Genomic DNA, 27,787 nt, shown 5'->3' with positions numbered 1-27,787 from the left:
TCCATAAAAATCAGAAAAGCAAAAGAAACCTTAGACTTCTGACTTACTCCCTCAGGCACACTGTGCTGAAGTGCAATGTTCTGTCTCAGCACACATTTGTACATTTGTATCCTGCAAGTATCTGGCAGGATCTTCAGTGATCTTAAGCAGCAGTCATCGCCTCTGCCCTGGCGTCAGAAGACCTGTTCCAGTTGGTTCCAGTGGTGTGTTTGGTTGCAGTGTGACCTAGAGTTAGTGATAATCACTGCTGGATTTCCCTGGTGACAGGGAGAGGTTTGTTAAAGCATATTCTCTGCACTTCTGTGTAGCTGTATGGCAGCTAGTGCCCTTAGCAGAGTATTAAACATCACGTATCATATAAATACCAAACCACAGGCAGGAGGAAGGGAATGAATACTTGTTTGTAAGAAATTGGTATGTTCCTTATATCAACACAGTATGTTACAGATGTTTGTGAGATCCCATAGATATCTTCCTTGGAGAAAGCAGATCTCAGTGTAGAGAGATCAGTCGCTTATTAGACCATTTGATAAGTCAGTTATTTGTATTGTGTGTTAATATTTCTGAGTTTGGATATAGTTACTAAAAGCACAGTTTAATACTGCTTTCAAAGTCAAAATTCATAAGGATTTGTAATTCTCACTCTGTCTCTGTAAACTGGAATGTTATTATTTCGATATAACTTTTTAAACATTGTCACTCCCTTTGTTACTAACTCCAAAGAATTTGCCTCAGAAGAAACATGAGGATGTTTTCCCTACACTCCAAAGCTGTATAAGCTCTTTGAAAGAAGGAAGATGATGATCAAAAGACAGCATCCTGTTATAATTATGTCCATTATACCAACTGATTGATGTGGAATTAATCATGCTGTCAGATGGATGTTGCATGCATTATTTTGCCATTGCCCAGAAATGCACTCAGGATGTGTAAATAAAATCCTGAATTATTTCCTAAGACTATCACTAATTTTACATATATAAAAAATTACCATTTAAGTAAGAAGCATATATTCCTCTGCCTGAAGCTAAGTGATTCAGGCAACATAATTCGTTTTTTTTCTTTCTATTTTCAAGCAAGATTAGAGGATGAAGGAGGAGTACAGGACTGGGTCAGATACATCTACCTTTCTTTATGTAGCTAAAGGGAGGGAGGATTCTTCTTCTGCTTCCATAGGTGGGAGCTCATTGACAACCTCAGTTTCATCCATACAGAAAAGAGGCTTCACAATATATGAAGCTCTAGTGATAATAATGATTTAGATGCTGTCCAGGAGATAGAAGTTGAGGGGAGATATACATACGTGCAATTTACTGATGGTTGCTAAAGCAGAAGTTGTTTAATGCTCTGAAACAGTAATGCATATGTTGATGTAAATAATATGAGAATATGACATACGCATAAGTTCTTTGAAGCTGACACTTTGCGTAGTTATTTTTAATTTACATACTGATGACATGATGTATTTAGCAAATAATTTAGGCGTTTTATTTAGTAACTGTTACCTTTGTCTTGGTCGTATTATCCATTGCAGTCTTTGTTACTACAAAGAGAGAAGCTGATAGTACCCCGTAGGTGTTTCTTTCATTTTTCTATACTCATATTTTTAATATTTAATAACAGTAAAATCAAGATAATAATACTCTATCAGTATTTAGCTGTTGTAACAAAGGCACATTTCCATAGATGGATACAGATGCACCTGATTCATTCTGCCTGTGATCGAAATCCAAACCAGACCTTCTCTGGGAACCAGAGCCCGCTTGGGTCAGTGCTGAGTCTAATCTATTTAATCATGCTGATATACCACTGGGGCTCAGAAATGGACCAACACAACATGTGGCTTCCTCCCTAGAGCTGGTTCACATCCAAACTGCACGAGTACAGGCATTTTCAGCTGGTGTCTGTCTCTGTTTGCTGGGTGTATGTTGTCTAGGAGAGCTTGAGTTGGAAAAAGAATCAAAAGAACCCACTTTTTTCTTCTTTTGCTAAAATACAGATTTCAGGCATGTCCCGCCCAGCTGCGTGCCACTCAGTTCTTTAGTCCGAGTTAAAGGGAATGTCAGTCTTTTTACAATTAACTGCCTCTGTAGCATTTTGTTTTCTCTTATTTTATAATCTAACACATATTTCTGCTCCTTCCTCTTAAACAGGGCTGCCAGAGAGATGCTGCAGAAATCAGCAAACACTAAATCTTTAGCGGAGCGATCCTCCTCTCTCCCACACTGTGTACCATTCACATGGTATGGAGAGAGTGGCAAGGGATCCAATTCTTCTAGCAACCTGCCATCACCTACCAGCTCAACTGAACCTTCCTCTGAAAATATAAGTCCGGCTAAAAAAGGGTCAAAGGTAGAAAATAAAAACTACCTTATTCCCACTGTGTTGAGTGGCATAATTGGCTTCATGTTTCTGGAAAAAAGAACAGGCCAATATGTGACTACTACAATAAACAGTGCATGGTGTTCATTGTACGGTACAAGCTCATCCGAACGGAACATCTCTGTCATTGTACCATTCTACATTCTACCTTTTTACTCTGTCTTAATGTACATTAATTCAGTGAACTAACTGTGGTGTGCTGTACTGTAACAAAAGCAAGTGCTGCCAGTGGAAATTAGCATTTGGATCCACTGAACAAATGCTAGATTTGTGTATTCAATTATAGATATTTTCTGCATTCTTCAGGACTGATTGCGGGAATACCTACCCATTTTCAAATGAGGTGTTTGCAAGCGAAGAAATGCTGTATGCCATCAGTATCTGCCTTTTTTCCCCCCAATAATGAAATCTGTTTGTCATGCATGCTGGATGTTGGATTTAATTCTCTATATGAAGATGCTTGAACTGTAAATATGAACTATTGCAATTTAATACATCTGTGTGATTCCTTTCTATGTGCATGAATGTTTCAGCATGATAACTCCTTAAATAACCCTTAGTTGTAGTAATATACTTAGCTTTTTAATGTTTATTTTCACTTCTGGAAAATATTTCTCTGTATCTTCTTACAGCTCGTAGCAGTTGACTCTATATTGTTCTGGTAAAAAGAAACAGACGTGGTTCTCAACTTTATGTGCAGGAATGTGAATCAGAAATCTAATTTTTCTGTCTTCTACACACACATGTACATAATAGCAGCTTCCACAGGCATTTCTTACTCTTTTGGTGCCAAAAGCTGGTGACGCCTTACTTCTGCTGTGCACCGAGCTATGCAAGGTCATAGCTGTGCTTGTGTTACCTGGTAGGGAGAGTAACACAAGGCTGACCAGTCCAAATCGGATTGATAGAGAAGACCACAGATGAAATCTCTGAAGATTAAAGAAAGTAATCCGTTACCCAGTTTCTTTTGAAAAAGAAAGATGAGGATTGGACACGTAAATCCTATTTGTGCCTTTAAACAAACATTGCGTAAAAATAATTTTCAAATGGGGAAAAAAGCACCCCCTTTTACAGTTAGTATTAGGTTGAGGTTTAAGGGGGGTTGTTCTCTATCATAATTATTGGCAGGCCTTGGCTATCTTATGTTTTTCCTATAGAAAATTAAATTTTAAAGACTTAAATTCATTGTAATGCTGAAGCCTGCACAAAGCAGAGGTGAAAGAAAGATCAGAGCACTTAAAAAAGAAAAAGATGTTCTTCACACAACAGGAGGTAGAGCTGTTGAACTCCCGGCCTAAGAATGCTGTGGGGGCTAAAAGTTTGCATATTACGGAAGCTGCTTGGATTTTCTTCTCTGTAAAGAGTTGGGAAAAACAGAAACAGGAATTCTAAATGTAGGTGTGAGAAAATTGATCACAAAAACATTTTTATGTTCACTGTAAAGTTTGCAAGCTCTTAAATTAACAGTTCCTACACTGCTACTCGGGTTTTTAAAGCACAGTATGATACCAATATTTAGCTGGATTTCCAGCAAAACTAGGAGGAACAACACTTGATATTTTTGGAAGACTTCTTGTTTTCAGGAAAGATAGGTCAAATATCTTTGGGGGGAGGGATAAAAGGATAACTTTTTTAGTGCTTTTTTTTGTTCTGATGTTTGGATTATTTTTTTAAATTGAATGCCAAAAGTGAATTTAATTTGATATTCACTTCAACGTTAGATTAGAGTAGAGATTAGAGGTCTCTGTATCATCAACTGTATATTCAAGTTAAATGGAATATCATGGTGTCCTTAATTTTTTACAGATTTTGGGTTTTTATGGTTCGCACTCTAATGTGAAATACTTGTTAATTTTTGTCTTCTTCCAATGGTTATTTTGCTGTATTCCTGGAAAATATGTGCACACTTTTGCTATCCTTTGCTGTAAAGTGTGACGTCTGTCATTGCATTGTTAAGAAAAAAACAGGGGTTGTTTTATGGTTGTTAGTTCAGTAAATACCAGTCAATACCCAAAGATCTTTTTCACTTTCAATTTCAATTTTTTCTAAATGTATAGGCAAAGAGGGAGGATCCTTTCACTTTTCTAGATTATTTGGCACTCAAATGGATTCACAGGATATTCTCCTTGCTCTTTCAATAGGAGTTTCCACTTCTCTCTGTTAATTAATCCTCTGTCCTATTCTTTGTGCTACTGCCTGTGCTATGCTTGTCCTAAATATTTGGAGGACAGTAAAATGCTAGTGATTAACCCGCGGAAGCAGTAATTTAGCTCCAGGATGAGAGCCAGCATCTTAAGAGGGAGTCTGGAAATTGCTTTCAGACCCCTTTGCTATTCATCGAGGCATTAAGCTGGCAAAGGTGTCTCTTGAAGTACACAGTGGTAAAAATACTGTGTATTCTATAAATATTAATACTAAAAATTAGGCTTCCTCATGTGTATTGTAACTGGTTTGGTAAATGATTGAAATCACTCCTGAACTATGCCGACCTGGAAGACAGACAGCAAATTTCCCTTTTAGATGCACACATGAGATCGTTTGCTCATTCTAACTCATCTTTTTCTCCACAGAATTTCACGTTCAATGATGATTTCAGTCCCAGCAGCACAAGTTCAGCTGATTTGAGCGGCTTAGGAGCAGAACCTAAAACCCCAGGTTTCTCGCACTCCTTAGCATTGTCATCAGATGAGGTATGCTGACGAAATTGTTTAAGGTGGGAAATAGTTGTTTTCTTTCTCCCATGGCATTTTGCTGGGTAATTACTCAAATAATAAAGGGAGATTTTTTAGGCAGTAGAGTGGGAGAAGAAAATTAATCTTGGTTTCTAGATTATTATTTTTCTTGTTCATATAATAGTGACTTGAAATAAAGGTCCTACGGTATTATTGTAGGAAAGTAGAATGCAGTTGGTTTCCTAAGAGATGCCATATCCTCACACGGTTTGATACGTTTTTTCCAAAATTCTAAATATGTACATGTGGACCCATAGGTATATGTATACATACACTAAACTAGATGTAACTGAGACAATTTTGAGATAATAAGTATATGGTATAGTTTGGTAAATGTAGTTGAGATATGAGGCACCTTCACCTAGACTAATTTTTACCCTGATGCATTAAAATAATGACCTGTACTTGCAGTAATTTGTGTGTTACTGTACCTGAATGTATGTATATTGATTAAAATGTATATGTTAATCCACTTTGCATTTTTTCTGCTTGCTTTGCACAGTGGATTTGAATTCAGTTACTTCAAACCAGAGTTTTTTTCAAACAATGATAATATGAAAAAGCATTCCTAATCCTGTAAATTGGTGACATAATTAAGCTGAATATAATATATTGAAAATACTTTTCTTAAGATAATAGTTTAACTCCGTTGTCAGTGAAGTTGCACAATCTGACAGTAGCTGACAATGAGTCCTGCGGACTCAGGAAACCTGTGTCTTTGTTCTTGTTGTGGTTTAGCCCCAGTCAGCAACTAAATACCACAGCACTATACCAGCTACAGTAAAGAAAATTAATTCTATCCCAGCTAAAACCGTGACAGTTCTTTTACAAACATTGTAAGAACTTCACATTTTTCATGTGAGGTTTGAGCCAGGGTTTTTTTCTAGAGAGGAGGAACTTGGAAGTATCTATCTCTTCTCTTTTTTTCTTTTTTTTTTTTTTACTTCTTTGTGGGAGTTAGGTTTGTTCTATTACGGCCTGCGTGCTTTGCTGGGTAAAAAATGAGAGCTGGCCCATGCAACCCCGTTTGCCAAAATGCAAGTCTACAAACCCAACCGTTCTTTAGAGGTTACTGCAGGTAATAAAGGGCAAAAATTTGTAAGAGTCATAGCACTGTGCAGACAGGTCTGTATATTCTGTGAATTACTAAAAACAACAAAGTAATCATCTGCATTTTATTTAGTATTAATACTATCTTAATAATACATTTCATTCTCTTACCATGTTTCATTCCCCTTATATTATGTTTTATTGTGACAATGCCCTGTTCCCAGTGGTATTGAATTAGAAGTTTGAAAATGCTTTCATTTTGCTTGTTCAGCTCTCTGCTTTATCACTTCTGTAATATCAAGCCTGAACAGGTCTATAAAAAAGAATGTGTTTTCTCCGTCCTCTGCTGTGTGCCAAATTGCAGCCTCCGAATCGGGCAGCTTGTTCAGCAAGAGCTGCAGTGAAAACCTCCGCAGCCACCCTGGCAGGGAATTAGGCCAGCATTGATCTTCAGCCTTTCATGGCATATTGCTGCAAGCACTCCTTCGCTCAGGCTTCTCTGGCAGATCTGACATGATTATTTGAAGATGAAAAAAATGAAAGGGTGGGAGGGAACCGAGTTCTTGTAGGTGATTCTCCTCTAATTAAGGAGTTTTCACTCTTGGAATTGGAGCCATCAGGAAGGTTCCCACTGGTTCTAGGGTGTCAAGACCAGGAACTCCAAGGGGGTTTCATTGACGCAGTCTCAAGTTTAGCTGCCAAATCATGTGTGTGCTGAGCTTTCAACATAACCTCTCTGCTTCTGGAAATAATTTTTTTTAAAGAAATCTCTTTGGTTTTGAGTAGCCATATCTGTTTGCAAATCTTGGTGCTGCCCTTGCCTGAATTTTTACATGCTGTTACATGTTCTGTATTTTGTTTCTATAATGCTTTTCTTTCCCATTTCTTTGTTGCTCCCTCACTCAGAGCCTGGATATGATTGATGATGAGGTGAGATACTAGTGTGCTGTTGTGGTGAATCGTGTGACCATCGTGTGGCAACGTATCGTCTCATTTGCAGATTCACATTTCTTGTTTTACGGTGTTGTGTGGCAAACCCCCTTGTTCGAGCAGAACACACAGATGTCATTGGCTCCTCTCGCCTTGTCTTGAGTTCCCCTCTCCTTTCTGCTAAGAGTTTTCAAGGCCATAGCAAATAGCAGTGTGCTGGAAGGAGAAGGAGGGTTGGTGTCAGAGCAAATCCACCAGGCCAAGCATCAGCTGCACGGAGCTCCTGCTGGCAATAGAGGGAAATGATAGTGCTAAACTATCTTTTCCAGAGCCTGAGAACTGCACAGCCAGAAGCTGAGAGAGCTCCCAGCATCAGCTAACGCAGCGTAAAAGCTGATCTAAGAGCAGGCAGCTGCTGCAGCCTGTAGCAGCTGCTTTGCTGACCATGGCTGGGACAGAGTAGCTTTTGTTTCAGGCCCCCCTGGCATACCCCTGGGTGGAATAAAGTGGCAGGGCAGGGCCATGGGGCTGCTCCAGCAGCTGAGGCCCCACCTGCCCCTCCTGGTGCTGTGTTTGCGCTCTCCTCTGCAGCAGCGCAACATGATGAGAGCAGGGCCAGGGCGGTGGGATTGCTGTGTGTTCCTTACCACTCCTCTGTGCCATCTCATAGTCTTCCATAGATAGCATCAGTCTCACTGGCTGTTTGATGTCTTCACTTGGAACTCTAGAGTGGTTTTCTGAGGGAGTTTTTTCTCCCTGAATTTCTTGTTTCGTAGCTCAAACACATCATAAAGATCTGTGAGTGAGCCCGGGAAGTGGAATGCAGAATTCATTGCATCCTTCAGAAACATTCTAATTTGAAGGATAAAAATCTTGCAAGGGAATGGGGGCATACCCGTTTTGAATTGTGCCACCTGGCCATTTCAGTTCCCTGTTTGGGTTAAAAGGAATGCCAGTTCCTTTTTCTTCTTCTGTTTATAGATAGAAGACTTTTGGGGTACCTTGTTCCAATTCTTAGATATCTGGTTAGATACAGATGTAATATAGCGGTGCGAAATTGTTATTATTGTCGTGTAAAGATAGTATAGATACTTCTGCTCTGATGCTGGCAGTTTGTACAGAAAGATGACGTTATTTGTCTGTGTTACCCTTTTAATAGTAATGCAGCATGTTTTTGTCACAGATCCTTGACGATGGACAGTCTCCTAAGCACAGTCAGTGTCAGAGTCGTGCTGTTCAGGAGTGGAGTGTGCAGCAGGTTTCCCACTGGTTAATGAGCCTGAACCTGGAACAGTATGTTTCCGAATTCAGTGCCCAAAACATTAACGGAGAGCACCTCCTTCAGCTGGATGGGAGTAAGCTCAAGGTAATTGACTGGCTGGACTTCAAGACTAACTGCAGTATTTGTTGTCACTTTAAGTAATCTTAAAGGGAGTAAGAATTTGGCCAGAAAGCAGTGGATCTCCTTGTGTGTAGTGTTGATATGCTAGAATAATATAAATATAATATAAATAAAATAAAATAATATAAAGCCACAGCAACGCTTCAAGAAATTCCCATATGCACTTGGAATCAGAAGCATAGAAAACATTTGCTTTGTGAAAACTCTGGGTGTTTATCATGTACCCATAGTTGCATGTGTAAATCATATAGCAGCATGTACAAGTGGTATTTACATGCACGTATTTCTCATACAGCTCTGTTTTGCAAAAGGGTGATTCAGAGAAGATAGTAAATAGACGTACATCAGAAGTCGCAACTGAAAAATTGATTAGTGGGATGCTGGAGGCATAAGCTGATGCCAACTGTACTATGTTAGAACTAAATACAGTTTTGTTGTATGAAGTATGCATTGGTTCTTGTAGTGGAAATGTGAGCTTACTTTTGTCAAAAATAACTACAGGAAGGAGTTGTGGGAAGCTCAGCAGATCTGAAAGTCCAAGTCTGGTATTTTCTTTCTGATTTTTTTGCTGGTGTTTCACTAACTCTAGGGGTTTTAGAAGAGAGCAAGTGAACTTTTGACTAAGGCAAAGCAGTGAGAATTCAGAAGTCTTGTTCAATGTAGACTTAGATGACTTCAGGCAAATAGTTTAGTATTTATTTGCTCGTTTGATCAATGAAGTCAGTGTTGGTGATGGCAATGAGATCTAGTTCTTTAATATTATAGAACTGGAAGGCATAGAAAGTAGTACAGAAGTGTATTACTTACACATCAATGTATCTGAGTCTGTGTCAGATTTGCTTAGCTGTTATAATCTCCTACCTAAGAAGAGTTATTGCTCGAATATGGAAAAAATTGTGATAGATTAAACCATATAAAATTCTTTTTCTTTTTTTAATTTTGTTTTCCCCACCTCAGGCTCTTGGTATGACATCTTCCCAGGACAGAGCGATCATTAAAAAAAAGCTAAAGGAAATGAAAGCATCTTTGGAGAAAGCTCGCAAAGCTCAAGAGAAAATGGAAAAGCAAAGGGAAAAGCTTCGGAAGAAGGAACAAGAGCAGCTGCAGAGGAAATCAAAGAAAACAGACAAGTCTTCATCAGATGCAACAGAGGGCACTAATGAGCAGTGACAAGCAGAAGTGCTGCTGTGTTAGGAAAGTGGAGGCACTTCAAGGGAAGAGAAACTCATATCTACTCTGGTGCCCCTTCAGCTTTCTTGTATTCATTACACAGGAATGTGTACACAGAGAAATGGGGCTATACATAGAATGACTAGGGAAATTTATATTGTGTAGTTTTATTTTCCCGCATATCCAGTTCACGCTCATTGCTGTTGCCATGTGAAACAACCCCAGCCCCTCGGTTTGTTTTGTTGTTGTTGACAGCTAACAGATTTCATATTTGTGTGACGGTGTTTCCTTCCAAACTACTCTTCTCTATTGAGCTCTTTGTGTTTGGTCACTTCAGTAACCAGCATGATGCCGAGGAGCATGGTCCACTGCTTCACCTCTTCTGAATAGAGTGGCCAGTCAAAATGATCGGTGAACGTTTCTTCAGCTGGGTAAAAGGAGTTGTGCTCTGTCTGATAAGAGTTGACTTAACTTTCTGACTAGAAGTTCAGCTTCTTTATGGTGTTTGGATACTTGGTTCCGTCTACTGGAGTAAGTTTCATCTTGCTTCCGTACCTTGAAGCGACAGCGCTCTGGAAACACAACTGTTCAGTGACTTGTTATTATACACTGGAGATAAAGACAGGAGAGTCAATATTCCCCCTGGGCAAAAGACAGGAGGTGAAACTCTTTCTGTTAACTGTACAATAGTTAATCCAGGAAGGAGGCAAAGCCTTAAATGATTATGTGGGTTTACACAGAAATCTGAGGATAACATTTATCCTTTAGATATCTGAGCAAGGTTAAATTTCTAACGAGAGCACAGCATATAGTAGATCTGTATAAATTTCATTGTGCTCCCAGTGAGTAGGCAACTTTCTTATAGCACACTCTGCTTTCTTTTTCATGTGTTTTGAACAGGAAACTGGGCTTATTTTGTTTCAGGCGGGGGGGGAGGCATCCAAGAAAAACACCACATCTTCAGATTCATTCTCCAATAACCATTGGGAGAATAAGCTTTCTGCTGTGCTGTTATGAAGCTGTTGTTGGAGATGATAATCGAACTGGAGTCTGGTGAAGATTCTCAGTTTTTACAGAAGTGCACTTTAAGAAGAGGAAGATGAGGGATTCTGGTTAAAATTAAATTCAGTACATGCCTGTTAAGATCAATGCTGCCAAGGAGGTGATGGTTACTAAATCTGCCATATATTCACTGTTTTGATTGCTGCTTTTAAAGAATATCCCCACCAAAACCTGAGTTTTGCGCAGGCTGTAGAACATTTTGATGGCTTAGCAGTGGTTGTATTACATCCTTCAGAGATTTCTGTTTTCCTGGTATATGAGGCCATCAGTGAAACCTGCTGTGTAGTTTTGACTATGACAGAAGGAGTGTACAGCTTGTGCTGCATGGTGTTACTGCCTCTTAAGAGCGGTATTAAAATAGTATTTCTTCAAAAGAATGGACAGAGGACAAGCAAATATCTACAACGAGAAGCTAGAGGTATTGGCTTACTGCTTTATAGCCAAAGCTAACTATGTAGCCGCATTTATAGTTGAGAAACATCACTTCCCTTTCAATGCGTCCTGGTAGTTGCAGGCCTCATCTAGTCATGCCAACCCAAAATTTGTTTAAGATGTTGATGCAAGGTTAGAATCTTGAACTTAAAAGTTTGCCAGGCTAAGACATGCAAATATTGAATTCTTTCGAAGAAAATGCTTGGTTTTGTTTGGCTTGGCTTCTCTTCTGCTCTGTCCTTTGTGGTATTCAGATCTGTGTCTGTAAAGTTCTCTAAGCTCAGATTTGAAACAGTTGGGTTGCAATGTTTATAGTTAAATTTCGTTTGATCCTAATAATTTCTTTCACATGTAAAATGGCCTGTAAACTGAGAGAGCCTAGTTCATTCAAAATTAATACACAACAGATCTACGTAGCATTAGCTTTATTTTTCCTTCCAAATCCAATTTCTACAAGTTTCTGATGTATATTTTATTCAGATCTAAAAATGAAATTGCTGTAAAATCTACTTCCTGATATTTCTAAAGGCTTGTGATATTTTTCTTGAGGTAGACCACTGGCAAAAAAAAAATACACCTGCTAACAAGAATTCCACATTGCAGTGAATCTTTCTGCGCTCTTTGTAGGAGAAAAATTATACAAATGTTTAACAGCCTCGCGAAACTAACATTCTGTTATTTTAGGAGGTTGTCGATTTATATTTGAGTAAGAGAAATTATCTGGAAGAAACTGGAAGTTTAATATTTTAAATACAATGTTGATAAATGCATTTGATGATAATTTTCTTTTTAAATTATGTTTACATTGTAGTAATGTTAAGGTGGTTGTACATAATAATCTAACATGGTGTCCCTGTTTTATATTCTTTGTTAGAAACCTGAGCAGACTACTTGGCATTATACATTGAGTTTTCATTCTTGCTGCTTAGAACAGTGCCTAGTTAATCTCTTTGTAAATTAGATTCTTATTCTGCAGAGTAACTAATTCGACCTAAGTCCTTTAATTATTCAGGGGGCTTTTATTGCTTTGTGGTAATGTTATTTTGTTATTCTCAGACTAAAAAAACCCAACAAAACTCTAAGTTAAAAAACCTAGTAGCTTAAATTTAAAATAAAAACATAAAATGCATTTTGATCAACACATGAAAACTAAGCAAACCGAGCAATGTCAAGAGTTTTTCTCTTCCTTCTGTGATATACAAGATTTATGTGGTTCCTATTATTAAGTATGGTAACTCATTGCTGGGACGTGCAGAAATGTCACTGGATAGCAGATGCAAAGCACAGTTTGAAACTTCTGTTACTGCTCTATAACACCTTTAAAGTTGTGTTGCAATTTTTCCCCTTGTATTGTATAATGACATATATGAAACAAAAGATAAGGATGTCTCACTCTTAACTTAGACTTCTGTAAACCAATACTAAGTCAGACTAATGTGGGGTTTTGATGTAATCAGAAGAAAAAGAAATACTCCATGCTAAATGACTGGAAAGGCTTTCTCTTTTGGCTCACCTGCAAAAGTAACTGTTGCCTACTTTTGCGTATTTATTTTGCGGAGCTAGTGCAGTTTTGAGTACGCTGACTTGCCTGGCCACTTCAAACTGCTATGGTGTGGTGTTTCCATGCCTGTAGCCATGCGCCTGTGTCATCTTCGGTGCCACGCTTCACCAGCATCGGTGGCCACAGCAGGCTGGTGAAGTTAACTCTCCCTCGTTACGATGGTAGTACAGTTCTGTAAACTCTAGTTCTGCTCATTGCTGTGGTATTGCCAAGTAGTGAATATATTGAGCCTTTGAAAGGGTGAAGAAAGGAGAGTTAGCAAAGCATGGAACTCTGAAAAATAGAAGGTAAAAGGTACAGCACTGCAGGTTACCTTAGTCCTAAAAAAAATAGTGTTTATACTGAGATTGTGGAGAGAGCAGTGGCTCCTTGCTCTGTCCCAGTCAGCCAAACATACTGCCATTACTCCCTTCCAGCTCGTATTTTCCCGTGTGGTGGGGTGCTATCCCCATGCAACTTCCATATTAAAACTCCCAGTTCAGTTTCAGTCTGCCCGGGCAGATCAGGCCTGGGGCGTGAGGAAGGAGCTGGACCTGTTCATTGCACGGCACAGAGTATCGCCTGCTGCTGTTTGCATTTCACCCACCGCTCTGCGCAGGTCTGGTGGGGGTCACTGTAAGTGGAGCCTGTTCTAAGTCATAGGTTAGAATTGCACAGTGGAACAGAAGCCAATAATAAAAAGCTGAAGAGGGCTAGGTGATGTTTGTATCTCAGTGTATACAAATGCTTTTGTGGTTTTTTAACTTTTTTAATTTTTTGCAAAGGCATCTATTCTGCCATGACTCCAGTCTGCTGCAGGGATACCACAAGAATCAAATTTTTACTGGAATTACTGAGCTTTCCTCTGAAGCTTGCCAGTCCTCAGCTTTCATTGACATTCAGTGGTGCTTGACACTGAGCATCAGGGTTCCTCATACTTCACTGCATCCATCAAAGCCTCCTGTCCTCCTGAGCTGCTCCATCTTCACCTCCCAGTTCATGTGCTGGCAAGTAAGAGGTGGGCAATGTTGTGTGATTTTTGAGACTAAATTGCATTCCACTTTGAAGTCAGAGAAAGAAATGCCATTCTTGTTAATCATGCAGAACCCAGTTCTACAGTACGAAGAAAGAAGAGGATCATCATTAAGCTGGGTACGGCCAAGAAGTACCATCCCAGGTACCAACACAAGACTGAAAATCGAAAGGTTTGCACAGATTCAGCTGTAGTTCTTTACAGCATCTGCAGTGCAGTCTTTACTGTTTCTTGGTGCTGGAATTTAGGGGAAGTTTGCAAGAATTAAGTCTTGTGTTGGTTTCTTAGCCATGTGTTTACAGAGGGAAAATATTGTCAAGGCCAAAGTAAAACCTGATATTGCTCATTTTAGGTGTGGCCTCATCCCCTACACTATCATCCCCTACACTACTCTGACAGAGGGGCTGGACCCTTTTAATAGCACTTCCCTGGTTCTGTGCCCTCCCTCACTTGAAAACCTCAGGAAACCTGTGTTGTTTTCCGAAACACTGAAAAAACAGACGTTTGAAAAAAGCAGCACATATTTGATTAAGTTGTAAGTCTTCAACAGTCAAAATGGGCAGAGGGCACAGAGCAATTAAATGGTTTTGGTTTAGCTCTGTTAAATTAGTGAATGGAAATAAGTCAATTAGTCTTTCTAGAAGTGTTTAAGTGATCTGTGGCTTGATTCCCTCTTTAATTAAATATGTATGGTTTCGTGTGTGTACATATATATGTACATACATGGGTATTCATACAGACTTACACTGCACTAGTAGCAGTTAGCACTTGGGTGGCACATGCTTCCAGGGCTGTAGGCACACAGTCTCCGCAGCAGGCAGGGCGCCCCGGGACTGTCTGCAAACTCGGAGGAGCAAAGCGCTACCCCTCAGTCTCACCGGCGTGCTCACCCCTGTCTGTGGTGGTAGCTTTGCTCACTCTTTTCTTGTGGGGTTTTAAGTATTTTGTGGATCAGGAGATTTTAAAGTTACATTAAAACCATATACAGGATGGTCCTCTGCAGGTCCTTCTGCATGTTGTGCTCGGGTTGCTTTTTTGGGGTGGGAGGTTGGCAGGATTGATTTACTGGAGTGTCAGTATTCTGTGAAGGAAACTGGTTTAATACTTCTAACCCTAACTTTGATTTCTATTGGAGCACTTTGAGCAGCTCATTTTTGAGCAGGATTATGAGTGACATCTGAGGTGACTTACCCGCTCACCACAGGGGAGTGTGGGTCATCTGCAGATTGCACGGTCCCTTTTGTTAACCTCTGGTATGGAATTTACTTTTTCTACCTGTAAAACTGATTTTCAAAGCTGTGATACCTTAGTCACACATTGAGCCCTCCAATCCCGCATTATAAAATGAGCTTTCTGTTACTAACCAGCAGTACTGACTGGTACTTTTGCTGTTGGCATTGAGTCACGATTTAAAGATTTCAGATCTTACTGGAAGGTTTGGCAGTAGTGCCTTGAGCTGCCTGTTTCTTTGGGAAGCTGGGGCTGCGTTAAGAACGAGCCATAGGGTTTGTGAAACCTGGTCTGCTGAGTTAGGCAGGTTTCTTCTTCCAAAGCGGCGAGAGGTGAGAAGAGCTGGCAGCTCATGAGGTCGGGTCCAACCCGCATAACCCGGGAGCCTGAGCCTTCTGCTGGGTTTTCCGAGGGAGTTTTCTCACTGACACCAGTGGAAGTAGGTCCCGGCCCTGGTGCAGAAGCGCCTGAAGGAAAGGGGGATCCCAGGGCACCAGATGTAGGGAGTAACGAGCCCATTTGGAAGTGGGGAGTGCACAGTGAACGTCTTCTGACTCTATTTTCCCATACACACGTTAGTGTCTGGACAACTGCTTTTGTATTTTCCAGTCATGTTGCAATGGTAACTCACTGGTCACTGACAAGTGTTAGGCGTACTGCTAGAAGACCAGGCAGCTAAAAGACTAAAATGCACTGTGCTCACTGTAAAAATTGGCTTCTTACATTGTTTCTTTTTATATGGTTGAAGAGGTGGTTGCGCTTCAGATTTTTTTTCCTTTTTCTTTTCATTTTTTTAAAGAGGTCAAATGTATATGAAGTGCATGTTATCCTGAACTTTTTCTTTGTACATCTTGGTGTCTGATCATCTGCATGAAAGACACAGTAGTGCCATGTCTGAGCTTGTTCTCTTGTGCTTGGTTGATATGACCTTCTCTAGATTGTTGAGTTTTCCCCAAAATAACTTTGGTTAATATTTAGTTATTGGGAGACATCAAAACAAAACATCATGGTGGCCCTTTGTTTTCTTATCGTTTAAATACAAACAACAAAGCCTTGTGGTTTAAAGTTAATTTGTTAGTGTAAATAAATTCCTTGCCAATGAGTATTATTGTTGTTAGACAACGAATGCAATAAAATGAGAAATCCTGAATCTTTATTAGAATTTGTATTGAGTCCTCACTTTCCTGCCCGTTTCTTGTTCATTCCAGAAGAAATAATACATGGTGAGCACAACCGGACAGCTGTTGCTGCTGTGGGTCAGACTGGGGGGGGCGGGCAGATATGGACCTTGCCCTGCTTGTTCTTTCCTGCCTTCTGCTCAGTGCCGAAGATTATTTTAATCCCAGCTCTTGGTCAAATTGGCATGATTCACAGGCCTCCAAGTGGATCTGGTTTACAATCTGTAATTATGTAAAAAGAAGTAAAAATAGAGTAAGGAAAGAGAATGGCCTTTTTCTTCTTATGCAGATGAAATGTAGCATGCAGTCCTTTGCTCCAGGTTGATGTAAAAATAGGCTGCCTTCACGCTGATGCTGGTCAATGTTTTGTCTGTTGAAAAGACCTAGATTAGTTTTGGTATATAAAAACAGGTTACTGTTTTACAGTCACGTGTAGGTTGGCTATAATGGGCATTTTATACATTCAAAGTACAGCAGTTCTTCTGCTGAACATGTTTACTATGTCTTGATTTTATTTTAGTAAACCATTACATTAGGGAAAGGCGGAGGACACAAGACTGTCCAATTGGTGTAGTCATTTCAGTGGATTTACATCTGGCAGAATCTAGGGCAAATACTCTGGACTTAATCTGTCTAACCCAGTCTGTGTTTCCCAACGGCTGAATCATAAATCTTACTTTCCGCTAATATGGCCACCACCTGCAAGAAGATAAAAGAATCCTCAATCCATAAAATTATGATCTTAATTAAAATAGCTATATTAAGAGGCTGTAAGTCTACAACTGACATGTAAAGTGTGTCTGCCCAGCAGCTTCCCAAGCCTGGAGCCATCTATACGCATGTCCTTGTTCGTGCAGGTTGTCTCAGATACCTGCAGTTCGGTTTCCGAAATGCCCAGAACCGCTCCAGAGTCTACAGCTTGTAAAAGAAAATGGGTTATGCCCTCCTCCAGGTTGAAAGCCCGGATTTTCCCTGTGCAGGCTACCTTGTAATTGGGAGGCCAGGCTTGAGGTGCCTCTTCCTCCACTGCTCCTTCTGCACTGAGGCTGTTGGTGAGTTTTTTCATGGTGAGGGGTAGAAGCTGTACCCCAGCATTGTTCTTGCTACAAACGCGTGCTTGCCGTCTCTGTCCCGCCCAGCACCCCTTTAATGCATGGTGGCCCAGCTTCAATTCCCACCTCCGCACTGTGAGGCTGGGAAACCCTTGGAGGAGGTTGGCAACGGGCTTCCAATCCTCTTTCCCTCAGGTTAATATTAAAAATTTTACTATTAGTAATAGCAGGTACTAAGTCCTACCTACGATCTCTCTCCTCTCAAACGCTTTAGGAACAGATAAAGCCTGTCGCTTGCCTGTGCTGTCTGCGGGCAGGCTGCTGGGAAAACCTTCAACACAGCAATAGTTTAAAAAAGAGATTAAAAAAAAAAAAAAAAGCCAGTGACTCATGAACACATTCTTTATTTTTTCTGAAAGGCCCAAACCAAGAAAAAGTACAATTTTGACAAGATCCAATAACGTAGATTTGCTTATCTGAAGATCATTCTAAGCTACTAGAAAATGTGAAATTACTGTTTGGATGGGTTACTTCTGCCTCTGCTGAGGGAAATGCTGGCTGTTACACTTCTACAGCCACTGAGTAAATCCAGAGCCAGCTCAGTGACTGGTCAGTATTTGGCTGTGTTACTGCCACTGCTGTAAAATGCTAACTGTTTGGAAGATGGCACTTAATTTACTTGAGAACAAATACCAGCACAAGCCTCAAATAATTATTTTGAAATGCTAGTGCAGGACATTGATGGCTAATTGCAAACAAGTTAACAGCTCAACCTCTCCTTATTGTGAGACCTTCCTTCAGGGCAGTTTCTTCTGCTGGGTCTCTGGGAACAACGTCAGTTCCTCAAGGCTGAAAATGGATTACAAGTTCCTGTAGGAAAGCATGTCACTTCCCAGGGAAGTTGCTGAAAATGTCCTGCCGGGAGAGAAGTTGCTAAGGCAGGAGTGGGAAAGCCAGAGTTACGGTAAGTTATGTCCCTGAGTGCTTGGTGCAGTCAGCTGATGTCAAAGGCAAGTCCAGCAAAGGAAGGAGACAAAAGCCGACCTCGTTCAGGGCTGGCTCTGCTCTGTGGAAGGGTTGTCTGCACGCCATGGTTAGCAAAAGACTCAAAACTGGGAGCGGAACAGTAAGTCCCTGTCACCAAAGCCTTCACAGGCAGGCGGTAACCCCTGGGCAGTGCTCAAGTCCCCACATCAGCTGTGGGCGTTTGGGAGAGGAGCTATAAACACAGTTTGTGCACAGAGCTGCTAATGCAGGGCCATGCCTAAGAGACAAGGTCAGTTAGCCACACGGTTAACACTAAAGCTCAAGTCTCCCCCTCTAGCCATCGCTAGACCCCTGCAGCATGTGCTGTTTGTATACAAAACACCACAAACACCAGCAACTGCTATTGCTACACAGGGTGAGAGCGTTGTCTGGCATGGCAGCAGTGGGAAGCTGTTGGCATCAGGAAAGGCGCAGCAACTGAGCCAACACGCTGCTGGCTCAGTTCTTAAACCTCACACAACTTCTTGTGCCCGGGGACATGCCTTACACCACAGTGTCTGTGCAAGCGAGTCGGTGGCAGCACGGGGGCTCAGGGTGGAGCAGATGCTCTCCAGGGACGGGAGGTTATGTGGCAAGACCCACATCCCAGCACAGCTGTGCAGAGGAAGGGGGGTGGTACCATCCCTCCCGTACAGCAACACAGACCCAGCCACAAACCTTGGCCCCAGCTCCTTGCTCTGGTTAGAGCTGTCCCTTTCCCTCAAAGAAGGAGCAGTAACCCCTTTATACCAGTGGATGAAAGCCATTAGGCATGTTTGTGTTAGAAAGGAAAGGTGCAGGGGCCAAAAGGTGTCAGCACACACATTTGCTGTTCAGGGCCACTGCCCACCCAAACCCTAGCACGCAGTAACACCTCCTCAGCCAGAACGGCAAAACTCAGAGACTGAAAAGGGTCTGCACATACTCTGGCTTCTGTCTTGGTGTTTGGGCCGCTACAGAGCGGGTCATTGGCTCTATCCTGTAGGCAGAAGTGCTCCTGTGTTTTCAAAGTACTGGATTTTCCATGTACTCTCCAGATTAGAGGGGGCCATGGCTGGAGGTGAAGCAGATTGCAGGAAGGAACAGCAAAGCCAGAGTTGCAATTGGCACCCAGGGACTGGCTCCTTCTCCTCACGAGCAGCCTGCCTTTTTTCCCCACACAGCGGTGGAAGAACAGCAGCAAGGAAACGCTACCCCATCAGCTGAAGGATGCAGAGGGGGTGGCGGCCCCCGGGGAAGATCTGTCTGGTGACACCATTTGGAGAGGCAGCCAAGCCGCTCAGAAGTGTCAGTGCAGGCAGCACAGCGGCAACCCTGCCAGGGGAGCCGCCACTGCTAACGCGGGGCCTCTAGCTGGGTGTCAGCGTCTCTCACAAAACCAGAGCGGTGATCAGAGGTGGGAACTCAGAGTACAAAAAGAGCAGCAGAAGCTGCTCTGTGAGTAGGGACATCTATCCTAACGAAAGGAGAGCTTGCTCTACGGGCAGAAAACGAAGTGGTGGCTCAGACAGGGGCTTCTGCCAGAATAGTGTCTTGCTGTGCACAATGGAAAACACAAAACTGATTTCCAGCTTCAAAGGACACTCAATACAGTTTATTGCAAGTGATTGCTAACTAACACCATCCTAAAAACACCAGCGGATGCAAATTTGGATAGGTCTTTTAGCAGTGCACAATGTTATCAGTAACTGCCGCTGGATAGACGTGAAGCGGGTGCCTGCTGTACAGAAGCACAGCGGGAATCGGCTCCGTACAGACTGGAAGTTAAACACAGAGCAGGCATGACCAACACTCGGGGGTAGTCACTGTGGCAAAGCGCCCAGAAATGCTCCTTTTGCTGTGACAGACAACAGTGATTGCTAATGCACTTTTAACTGAAGGTGCCTGGGAGTCGTTTCCCACTCTTTTTTTTTAAAAAAAGGCTTTTTTTAAACTCCCTTTGGAAGACTTAGTAAGAAGCCACTCCAAAGTGACGCCCACCTTTTTTCCCAGTAGGACTAAGACAGATTTATTCAACTGAAGTAACGTTAGGAAATGGCTTTAAAGTGGGAAGAGGGAAGAAAGGAGATTGAAATTACATTTTTTTCTCCTTCCAGCTATTTCAGAAGCATTAGGGAAAGCCAACAGGAAGGTTTGGAAGAAGAACCCTTAGCACAGTCACTGGGAAAGCCCAGGTGTCGGTAACAAGAAAGCACACCTCATTGGTAGTTAGCAATTCTCCTTTACAAAATCAGTTTTCTCTGGGGGAAAAAAAAAAACCAAAACCAAACCAAAAGAAACAAACTCCCCCCCCCCAAAAAAAAAAACCAAAAAACCACAAAACAAAAAAAAACCCAACCAAACTCAGAAATCCAGTCACAACAGATAATTCAATGTCAGCTCTGAATTTGAACTTCAAGGTTATCCTTTGCTACTGACATGGGTTCCTCCTCATTACACAAATAAACTAATTTCTCACCTTCAATTACATTTCCTTCACTATTGCATAAAACTCTCATTTTGGAGAGGAAGGATAAAATACATTTCCATGACTCTAGTAAAGCTTTATTGGAACAGTCTTGTTGTTAGCAAATCTAGCAGAAACTAAGTGAGTTCCCAAGGAATTAAATCCTTTCCACTGCAGCAGGTCTTACCCGCGACAAGCTATAGCTCACAGTAGAGAGCTCTGTGGAAGACTGTGCCGATGAGCAGTTTTCCCTCGTAGACAGATGCCACTGAGCTCCCCTGCAGCACAGAGCCGTTGTCGGCGTAGACACGCGTCACCACAGGCTCCTCCGAGAGGATGTTCTGGATGCGCAGGACCTGTCGGAGGAGGGGGATACATCTGCTGAAACAGCCACAGGTGAAAATCCTCCATGGACGGAGGGAACATCAGTACGTTAACTTAAACAAATTAGTTAGGTTGATCAGCTTCTGACTGCAACCAAATAATTCCTGTGATAGGGCCACAATTTCTGCTTCAGTCCACGAAGATTATTTTTTTTAAGTGGGTGTATAACAGAGACTCCACCCCAGTAAGTAAGTAAGTAAGGCAGTCGTCCCCAGCACTAGGCATGTGCGCAGCCTTTTCCAGCCTAAGAGTTACTTGATATCTTCTTGTTTTCATGCTTTTTCCAGACAGAGTAAACAACTGCCTAGTATCATAAATCTACTGCTATTGAACATAATTTTGAAAAGTGTCTTATGGGAAGCTCCAGACACGGCCGAAATCAAACGGACACCAACCAGCCACCTGCACCCGCAACCACTAGCACGCTGATGCCAGTACCTCATTGATTTCAGAAGGAAAGCAGAATTACAGTGTCACCTACTGATGAACCACACTTGCACAGATAAATCATTCCAGCGCAAACGTTTCCGGTCATGCTTTGCACTCAGTCAATCATTTTTTGTTTGGCAAAGAGATTCAGGCTCGGTAATTAACACAGTTCATCAAAATCTGATTGCGTGGCCCAGCTGCACAGAAAGCTGCCTGAGGAGTCCAGAATGACTGAACTACTGGGTGGAAATTACTCGGTTGTTGCCTAAGGATCTGAATAGGTGTTTGTTAGTGAGTATACGCGCTGTTCAGGCTTTCCACTTAACAGCAGGAGCTGCAAGCTGGAAGCCAGTTCAGTCTTTGCTTTCACAAAAGCTGGCCAGGCTCTTCTCTATGTAATGCAGCGTTAAGTTATACTGGGGTGATTTGAATAGAGCAACTTTCTGGCACAGACACAGCCAAGAGACCAGTGACATCCCCCAAAAGGCACCTCAGAGGCAGGCAGATTTTCAGGATCGTTGTAGAACAGCTTCATCCCATTGGGATGGCATCCTATCCAGATGTCTCCAGTATGAGGGTCAATAGACAAGTTGTCAACCAGAGTGTCCAGCTGCAGTGTCTATCCATCAGAGAGGAAAAAGAAGAAAAAGAGAGGTGTTAAAGCAATCAGAAGTCCTGGAAGCAAACCATAACATAATCAACAGACTTGTCCAAGACTCTCATCTGACATAACTTAGACTAATTTTTTAAAAAAATATTGTTCATATTCTGTTTTTTCTTTTCCCCCAGTATATTTCATCCCCTCCTCTGTGGTGTGAGAAACCCCCTTGCTGCTCTAAGCTTCCCCCATGGGCTGCATTCACACCTAGGCTCATGCTCATTACTTCAGTGCTTTGTGGACTGACCCACACTGACCGAGGCAGACCTCTGCTGTGGCTATACAGCACGGCCAAGGATCCCTCTCTGCTTTGGTGCGAGGGTGGGAGACCTGAAGCTCTCTATCGGGGTGCACAGCACCTCTGCAAACCCATGGCAAGACCCATCCAGACCAGAACTTCACACATGATCAGGTTGAAGTTTCAAGTGTTCTTGACTAAGGGGACTAATCTGTCCGAGATTCATATATGCCTCTTTTTTTGGAAGAGCAGCACCTTACCTTCACATGGGTTAAATTCCAATTAGCATGTTTTTCCATAACATGGACATTATGATCAAGTACATCTGCAACATAGATGTACCTGCAAAAGAAAGCACCCCTTAGCAATGTGCATGCATAAGCAGACACATAGAATCACAGAATCGTTAAGGTTGGAAAAGACCTCTAGGATCATCAAGTCCAACTGTCAACCCAACACCACCATGCCTCCTAAATCATGCCCTGAAATGCCACGTCTACATGTCTTTTAAATACCTCCAGGAATGGCGACGCTACCACCTCCCTGGGCAGCCTGTTCCAACGCCTGACCACTCCTTCAGTGAAGAAATTTTTCCTAATAGCCAATCTAAACCTCCCCTGATGCAGCTTGAAGCCGTTTCCTCTCATTCTATCGCTAGTGACCTGGCAGAAGAGACCAACACCCACCTCACTACAGCCACCTTTCAGGTAGTTGTGGAGAGTGACAAGGTCTCCCCTCAGCCTCCTCTTCTCCAGACCAAACAAACCCAGTTTCCACAGCCACTCATTGTAAGACACATTCTCCAGACCCTTCACCAGCTTTGTTGCCCTTCTTTGGACACACTACAGCAACTAACAGCCGCCTTGTACTGAGGGGTCCAAAACCAAACACAGTATTCAAGGTGTGGCCTCACCAGTGCCAAGTACAGGGGCACGATCACTTCCCTGCTCCTGCTGGCCACACTATTCCTGATACAAGCCAGGATGCTGTTGGCCTTCTTGGCCACCTGGGCACACTGATGGCTCATGTTCAGCCGGCTGTCAACCAGCACCCACAGGTCCTTCTCCACCGGGCAGCTCTCCAGCCACTCCTCCCCAAGCCTGGAGTGTTGCATGGGGTTGTTGTGACCCAAGCGCAGGACCCAGCACTTGGCCTTGTTAAACCTCATACAATTGGCCTTGGCCCATCGATTCAGCCTGTCCAGATCCCTCTGCAGAGCCTTCCTACCCTCAAGCAGATTGACACTCCCACCCAATTTGGTGTTGTCTGCAAACTTACTGAGGGTGCACTTGATGTCCTCGTCCAGATCATTGATAAAAGTATTAAACAAGACCGGCCCCAACACTAAGCCCTGGGGAACCCTGCTCGTGACTGGCCACCAACTGGATTTAGCTCCATTCACCACAACAATCTGGGCTCGGCCATCCAGCCATTTTTTTACCCAGCAAAGAGTACACCAGTCCAAGCCATGAGCCGCCACCTTCTCTAGGAGGATGTTGTGGGAGACGGTATCAAAGGCTTTGCTAAAGTCCAGGTAGATAACGTCCACAGCCTTTCCCTCATCCACTAGGTGGGTCACCTGGTCATAGAAGATCAGTTTGGTCAAGCAGGTCCTTCCTTTCATGAAGCCATGCTGACTGGGCCTGATCCCCTGGTTGTCCTGCACATGCTTGATGAGCTCACTCAGGATGAACTCCTCCATAACTTTCCCCAGTACCAAGGTCAAGCTGGCAGGCCTGTAGTTCCCCGTATCCTCCTTCCAGCCCTTTTTGTTGATGGGCGTCACATCGGCAAGCCTCCAGTCATCTGGGACCTCTCCTGTTAACCAGGACTGCTGGTAAATGATGGAGAGTGGCTTGGCGAGCTCCTCCACCAGCTCCCTCAGCACTCTTGGATGGATCCCATCCGGCCCCATAGACTTGTGAGCGTCCAGGTGTCTCAGCAGGTCATAAACTGCTTCCTCCTGGATAATGGGGGTTTATTCTGTGATCTGTCCCTGCCATCCAGCTCCAGGGGCTGAATACCCTGGGGGTAACTGGTCTGATGGTTAAAGACTGAGGCAAAGAGGAATTTAGTACTTCAATCTTTTCCTCATCCTCAGTTCCAGTGTTCCCCTCTGCATCCATAGAGGATGGAGATGTTCTTTGATTCTCTTTTTATTGTTGATATATTTGTAAAAACATTTTTGTTATCCCTTACAGCAGTGGCCAGGTTGAGTTCTAGCTGGGATTTTGCTTGCCTGATTTTCTCCCTGCAAGACCTAACGAGGTCTCTGTACTCTTCTTGTGTTACCTGCCCATTCTTCAAAAGCAGTAGACTCTCCTTTTCTTCCTGAGTGTCAGCAGAAGCTCCCTGTTCAGCCAGGCCGGTTGTCCTCCCCGCCAGTTTGTCTTGCGGCACTTGGGGACAGCCTGCTCCTGCGCCTGCAAGACTTCCTTCTGGAAGAAAGCCCAGCCTTCCTGGACTCCTTTGCCCTTCAGGACTTCCTCCCAAGGGACTCTCCCAAGCAGTGCCCTGAACAGGCCAAAGTCTGCCCTCCAGAAGTCCATGGTAGCAGTTCTGCTGACCCCTCTTCTTACTTCGCCAAGAATCGAGAACTCAATCATATTGTGGTCGCTAAGCACAAGATGGCCTCCAGCCACCACATCTCCCACCAGTCCTTCTCTGTGAACAGCAGGTCAAGCGAGGCACCTCCCCTGGTAGGCTCACTTACCAGCTGTGTGAGGAAGTTATCTTCCACACACTCCAGGAACCTCCTAGACTGTTCCTTCTCTGCTGTGTTGCATTTCCAGCAGACATCTGGTAAACTGAACTCCCCCACTAGAACAAGGGCAACTGATTGTGATACTTCCTCCAGCTCCTTGTAGAACAGTTCATCTACCTCTTCATCCTGCTTGGGTTGTCTATAACAGACCCCCGGCCAGATATCTGCCTTGTTGGGCTTCCCCCTCATCCTTACCCATAAACACTCGACCTTATCATCATAGTCACTAAGCTCTATGCAACTGAAGCACTCCCTAACATACAGAGCCACTCCACCACCTCCCCTTCCTTGCCGATCCCTTCTGAAGAGCTTATAGCCATCCACTGCAGCGCTCCAGGCCTAACAGTCATCCCACCATGTCTCTGTGACGGCAACTAAGTCATAGCTATCCCGCGGCACAATGGCTTCCAGCTGCTCCTGGTTGTTGCCCATGCTGCGTGCATTGGTGTAGATGCACTTGAGCTATGCTATCACTTTCACCCCCAACCCTGGCATGCCACCCCTAGGCTCTTCTCTGGTGGACCTGGCTACATCCCCCTCCCCCTTCAATCCTAGTTTAAAGCCCTCTCGATGAGCCCCACCAACTCATTTGCAAGAATCCTTTTCCCCCTTTGAGTTAGGTGAACTCCATCTGCCGCCAGCAGGCACGGCGCCATGTAAACCTCCCCATGATCAAAAAAACCAAAATTCCACTAATGACGCCAGCCTCTGAGCCATGTGTTAATCAGATGAGTCTTCCTGTTCCTTTCAGTATTGTTCTTCCCTGCCACTGATGGGATTGAGGAAAACGCTGCCTGCGCTCCCGATCCTTCAACCAGTCGCCCCAGTGCCCTGAAGTCCCTTTTGATTGCTCTTGGGCTATTCTCCACAGCCTCATCACTGCCCATCTGCACAACTAAGAGCGGGTAGTAACCAGAGGGACGTACCAGACCAGGGTTGTTATTTAGTAACGTCTCTGACCCGAGCCCCGGGGAGGCAGCAGACTTCCCTGTGGGATGGGTCTGGTTGGCATATTGGGCCCTCTGTCCCCCTCAGAAGGGAATCGCCTACAACAATTACCTTCCTTTTCTTCTTAACGGAGGTGATCATAATGCATGGGGCTGACCGACTCTCCATAGGTAACCCCCCTAGGTAATATTCACCAGTCAAACTGACAGACCAGTCAGATCCTCCTGTGCAAGCCCGGCTCTTCCCGTGAGGAATGCCAGCTCACAGTTCTCACACAGCAACAGACATTGCAAGCAGGCCACAGGGCACTGAATGGAAGCCAACCCGCTGAGACGCTAATGTAGCTTAACACTGTGCCAGATCTTCCATTACAACACCAAAGCAGGCCTTGGATCATGAGATCCACAAATATGCTTGTTTTTTTTTTCCTAAGATCACCTGTCTACACCACAGGAATGGTTGAGTCAGACTTTAAGACTGTAGAGCATTCCCCACTTGCAGAAATCCTGCCCCAATAATCCTTGCAAGCACTGCACACAAACTTCTGTATTGACTGGTTAAAATGCAGCAACCTTTGATCTTATTGCATATAAACTACACGCAAAGCAGCAAACATCGCCTCTAGTTAGAGACCAAGACACATGACTTCTGTTCTACAAACCCTCTGTATCACTTACATTGTACATGTAGCACTTTGCCTTACATGAGCCAGTTTAGACACTTGACCACAGAGGTACTGTGTGTACAAATTAGGATTTCCAGATTCTTTTGTGTGATCAAACAAAATCTAAGGCAAGGAGAAACTTACTTTCTGTCAGGTGAAATGTTAATTCCATTGGCTGAATAAAACCCAGCTGCTACTTCTTTAACTTCTTTTGGACTGTAGTAAACAACATTTGACCAAGTTAAACCCAAGAACATCTCCAAGAACATCAAGATGAAGTCGGAGAAGTAGTGGTCATTGGTAGCATAGAAGCTATCTGGTCCCATAGCTACTATATCGTTCACACTAAAAAAATACAGAGAGAGAAAGATAATTAAAAGAATGAAATGAGACGTATGAAGGAGCATTGCAGGACTGCCCAGAATCCAACCAGGACATGGTCATCCCACAGACGTAAAGGGGCTGCAATTACAGATGGTACTTCAGATAGACACTGAGATATTTAGATCCTTTTTACTTCTATTTTCTTTTACATAAGCCAGCCCTGTGCAATGCTGAGACTGAACAGGACGGTAGGGCATCAGCTAGAGAGCTGGCTACCTGTCCATAAGTCCATGGAAATTTTTCTCTCTATTGATTACATTCAACTGGAAACCAGAGAACAGGTAGGAGTTGTGATGACTTTATCTATCAGGCTCTGTTTATCTTACAGTCATTTTGCAGTAGGACAGACCAAGAAGATTTTGTATGCAACCAAAAAAAGGTAAAAGTATATTTACTTTTACAGTGTAGCAAATTCAGAATAATAGAATATGTGAAGATTCAAATCTGCAATGATCTGAGAGTGCATTACATGAGAAGAGAAATGGATGCCAAGCTAATTCACTGGCATCAATCACAGCGGTGCTTAAGACTGATTTAGTGATACAACTATTAAAAATCTCATTTACAGAAGAGATTGGAGAAACACAATTTTTGATTACACAGGTAAGAAGTAATCAATAAGAGAAACAGGAAAGCTGGTTAAAGAGAAAATA

At 42.9% G+C, this 27,787-nt stretch overlaps 2 protein-coding genes across 8 annotated transcripts in view; one reads left to right on the top strand and one right to left on the bottom strand.

The window, feature by feature from the left end:
* The window catches only part of PPP1R9A (protein phosphatase 1 regulatory subunit 9A), a 188,794-nt gene extending 172,675 nt beyond the window's left edge, over positions 1-16,119 (top strand). For 5 of the 6 annotated variants that reach the window (XM_064444586.1, XM_064444585.1, XM_064444584.1 and 2 more), the window contains 5 exons: positions 2,154-2,352; positions 4,953-5,072; positions 7,071-7,094; positions 8,278-8,460; positions 9,454-16,119. In XM_064444586.1, coding sequence (XP_064300656.1) covers positions 2,154-2,352; positions 4,953-5,072; positions 7,071-7,094; positions 8,278-8,460; positions 9,454-9,666 — 739 coding nt within the window. In that variant the 3' untranslated portion in view covers positions 9,667-16,119. The remainder of the gene's footprint in view (positions 1-2,153; positions 2,353-4,952; positions 5,073-7,070; positions 7,095-8,277; positions 8,461-9,453) is intronic. The other variant, XM_064444589.1, reaches the window with a different exon arrangement.
* Positions 16,090-27,787, bottom strand: part of LOC104046462 (serum paraoxonase/arylesterase 2) — a 24,161-nt gene continuing 12,463 nt past the window's right edge. The window contains exons 6-10 of one of the 2 annotated variants that reach the window (XM_064444601.1): positions 26,895-27,095; positions 22,635-22,716; positions 21,969-22,097; positions 20,853-21,021; positions 16,090-16,363 (exon numbers count right to left, since the gene is read on the bottom strand). In XM_064444601.1, the coding sequence (XP_064300671.1) occupies positions 20,863-21,021; positions 21,969-22,097; positions 22,635-22,716; positions 26,895-27,095 (571 nt within the window). In that variant the 3' untranslated portion in view covers positions 16,090-16,363; positions 20,853-20,862. Of the gene's footprint in view, positions 16,364-19,791; positions 21,022-21,968; positions 22,098-22,634; positions 22,717-26,894; positions 27,096-27,787 lie in introns of those variants that run through there. The other variant, XM_064444600.1, reaches the window with a different exon arrangement.

Source organism: Phalacrocorax carbo, chromosome 2 (genome assembly GCF_963921805.1).
Source record: "Phalacrocorax carbo chromosome 2, bPhaCar2.1, whole genome shotgun sequence".
In the NCBI taxonomy this organism is placed as follows: Eukaryota; Metazoa; Chordata; class Aves; order Suliformes; family Phalacrocoracidae; genus Phalacrocorax; species Phalacrocorax carbo.
This window is presented reverse-complemented; position numbering and strand designations above follow the sequence as displayed.